Here is a 1,981-nt window from a genome sequence, read left to right as displayed (position 1 = left end):
GGTTTGGATAGCCCACAGACATACCATAAAAATTTCTAGGACCCATAATTGGTCTCCTTTAAGGTTTTATTATAATTTTGAAAAAATATTTATTAGCAGTAAACGTTAGATCAAATCGAGTCCAGTTATTGTCAGCCATAAAATGTGAGCTGAGAAGTTCTCCCATCTAAGCTATTTTAATGTTGTAAAAACTGATGAAACTAGCTGCCAGTTTGGTTCAAAGCAGTTAAGGCAGCATATTGAAACCTTATTTTTCTGAAATTCAGTACAGCCCGGAAGAGAAAAGACAACACTTATTTCTTAAGACCAAACAAAAATGAGGTTATTAAAGCATCAAAGTATGACACAAAACATCAAAGTCTGTCAAAAAACATGCTATTCAAGATTGTGTACATTTTTTTCAAATAAAWAGTATTCTTTCTGCAAAATTTCTATTGATTTAAGCATAATTAAAACAAAATTTTCTTAGCATTAAACTAAAAGCAAATAAGTTGTTTTATAGACAACCTTSCATGGAATTTGTCCTTTTTAATGATAAGGGTTTTACATCTTAAAGAGGAGCTGCTTCTTTAATTGAACTGTTTTTTTGTGTTGTAAGACTTTAGACAAAATGCAYAATATTTGCCTCACCCACCCTTTTTGTTTCTGTCAGGTCGATCCTCCCTCTTCCCTATAGATGACAATCTCCTCGATGATGGCCACGGAAACCAGGGTGTCCCAGGAGTTCTTGGCTCTCCAAACTGTTACCCCCACCAAAACGGTGAGCGCATTGAGCGCTTCTCTCGTAAGGTGTTCGTAGGAGGCTTGCCCCCTGACATAGATGAAGGTGAGAGTGATTGAAAGAAAAGTAAACAACTATTCCAGCGCTCTGCTGCCTTTTATATTTATTCTCAATAATCGTCATTCTTCTATTGGTCATTTTTTTATGTCTCCTCAGATGAAATCACCTCAAGCTTTCGTCGCTTTGGTCACCTTGTGGTGGATTGGCCTCACAAAGCAGAGAGCAAATCATACTTCCCACCTAAAGGTATCGACAGAATCCCCGAGCCATATTTCTGTCTAACCTTTTCTGCACTGACGCTGGAGAGCAGAAAGCAAGGATGCAAATAAATAAATGTCACTGGGATATATTTAAAAGGAAAGGCCTGTTGCTGGGTTTCAGTCATGTGACCTGGATGATGCACAAAATTCAGATGGGGGGCAGGAAGTGATTTGCTCCCTTTCAAAACATAGCAAAATGGATCACAGCGAGTACACTAATGCCCTAAATAGGCTGGCTCAGATGAGATATTGTGAAAAAATACGCATATGCGTTTGGGATTCATATTGTCTTAATAAAAAAGACTTGTCATACTGTATAATCTGGAGGATTTACCCAACGTCGAGGCGATTGACAAACCATCTGGTTCTGCAGACCTCGTATTATACAATGAGCCAGTTGAAAGGTTTCAAAAGTCTTGAAGCTACAATTATTTAGTTTCAGGTTGGGTCAAACATTTAGGATACAAAGAAGCTTTAAATGGCCGTCGACTAGTTTCTGCCTGGGTGAGGACTGAGTTGTGCAATTTAGGCTTGGGCGGTATAAATGTATTTATACCGCAGTATCAAAATATGACGACAGTATAAAAAAATTATGACGTTTGTGTGACGTGAGGTGAAGCGCATATGAACGCTGCAACAAACCTTTCAGAACGCTCCATGTTGTTACAAGGGATGGAAATTAGCACCCGCCACTGGCCAAATGTGGGTAAAATTATGAAGTGGCGTGTAGACCTGAACAACACACCCACCATGYGTYCAAATCGCRCTACTGACCTTTTTGAAAACCTCAGTTACATTTTTATTTTGCATTTCAGAGCCTGTAGGATGTTAAAAAGCATTAAATAACATCAAACAACCATCTTCCAACCCGCTCTGCACCTAGAAATAAGTTATCCCTTCCTCCATTCCTGCTTCGAGCACTCTCACCCCCACCCCACCC

The 1,981-nt window shown here is 39.2% G+C and overlaps 1 protein-coding gene across 1 annotated transcript in view; it reads left to right on the top strand.

Moving 5' to 3' along the window:
• Positions 1-1,981, top strand: part of cpeb2 (cytoplasmic polyadenylation element binding protein 2) — a gene marked incomplete at its 3' end in the record, with an annotated part of 48,769 nt that overhangs the window by 33,759 nt on the left and 13,029 nt on the right. Inside the window, 2 exon segments of the mRNA XM_014020546.1 lie at positions 653-826; positions 938-1,027. Of these exon segments, the coding sequence (XP_013876000.1) occupies positions 653-826; positions 938-1,027 (264 nt within the window).

This window comes from Austrofundulus limnaeus, unplaced genomic scaffold, assembly GCF_001266775.1.
Source record: "Austrofundulus limnaeus strain Quisiro unplaced genomic scaffold, Austrofundulus_limnaeus-1.0 Scaffold256, whole genome shotgun sequence".
NCBI classification, from domain to species: domain Eukaryota; kingdom Metazoa; phylum Chordata; class Actinopteri; order Cyprinodontiformes; family Rivulidae; genus Austrofundulus; species Austrofundulus limnaeus.
This window is presented reverse-complemented; position numbering and strand designations above follow the sequence as displayed.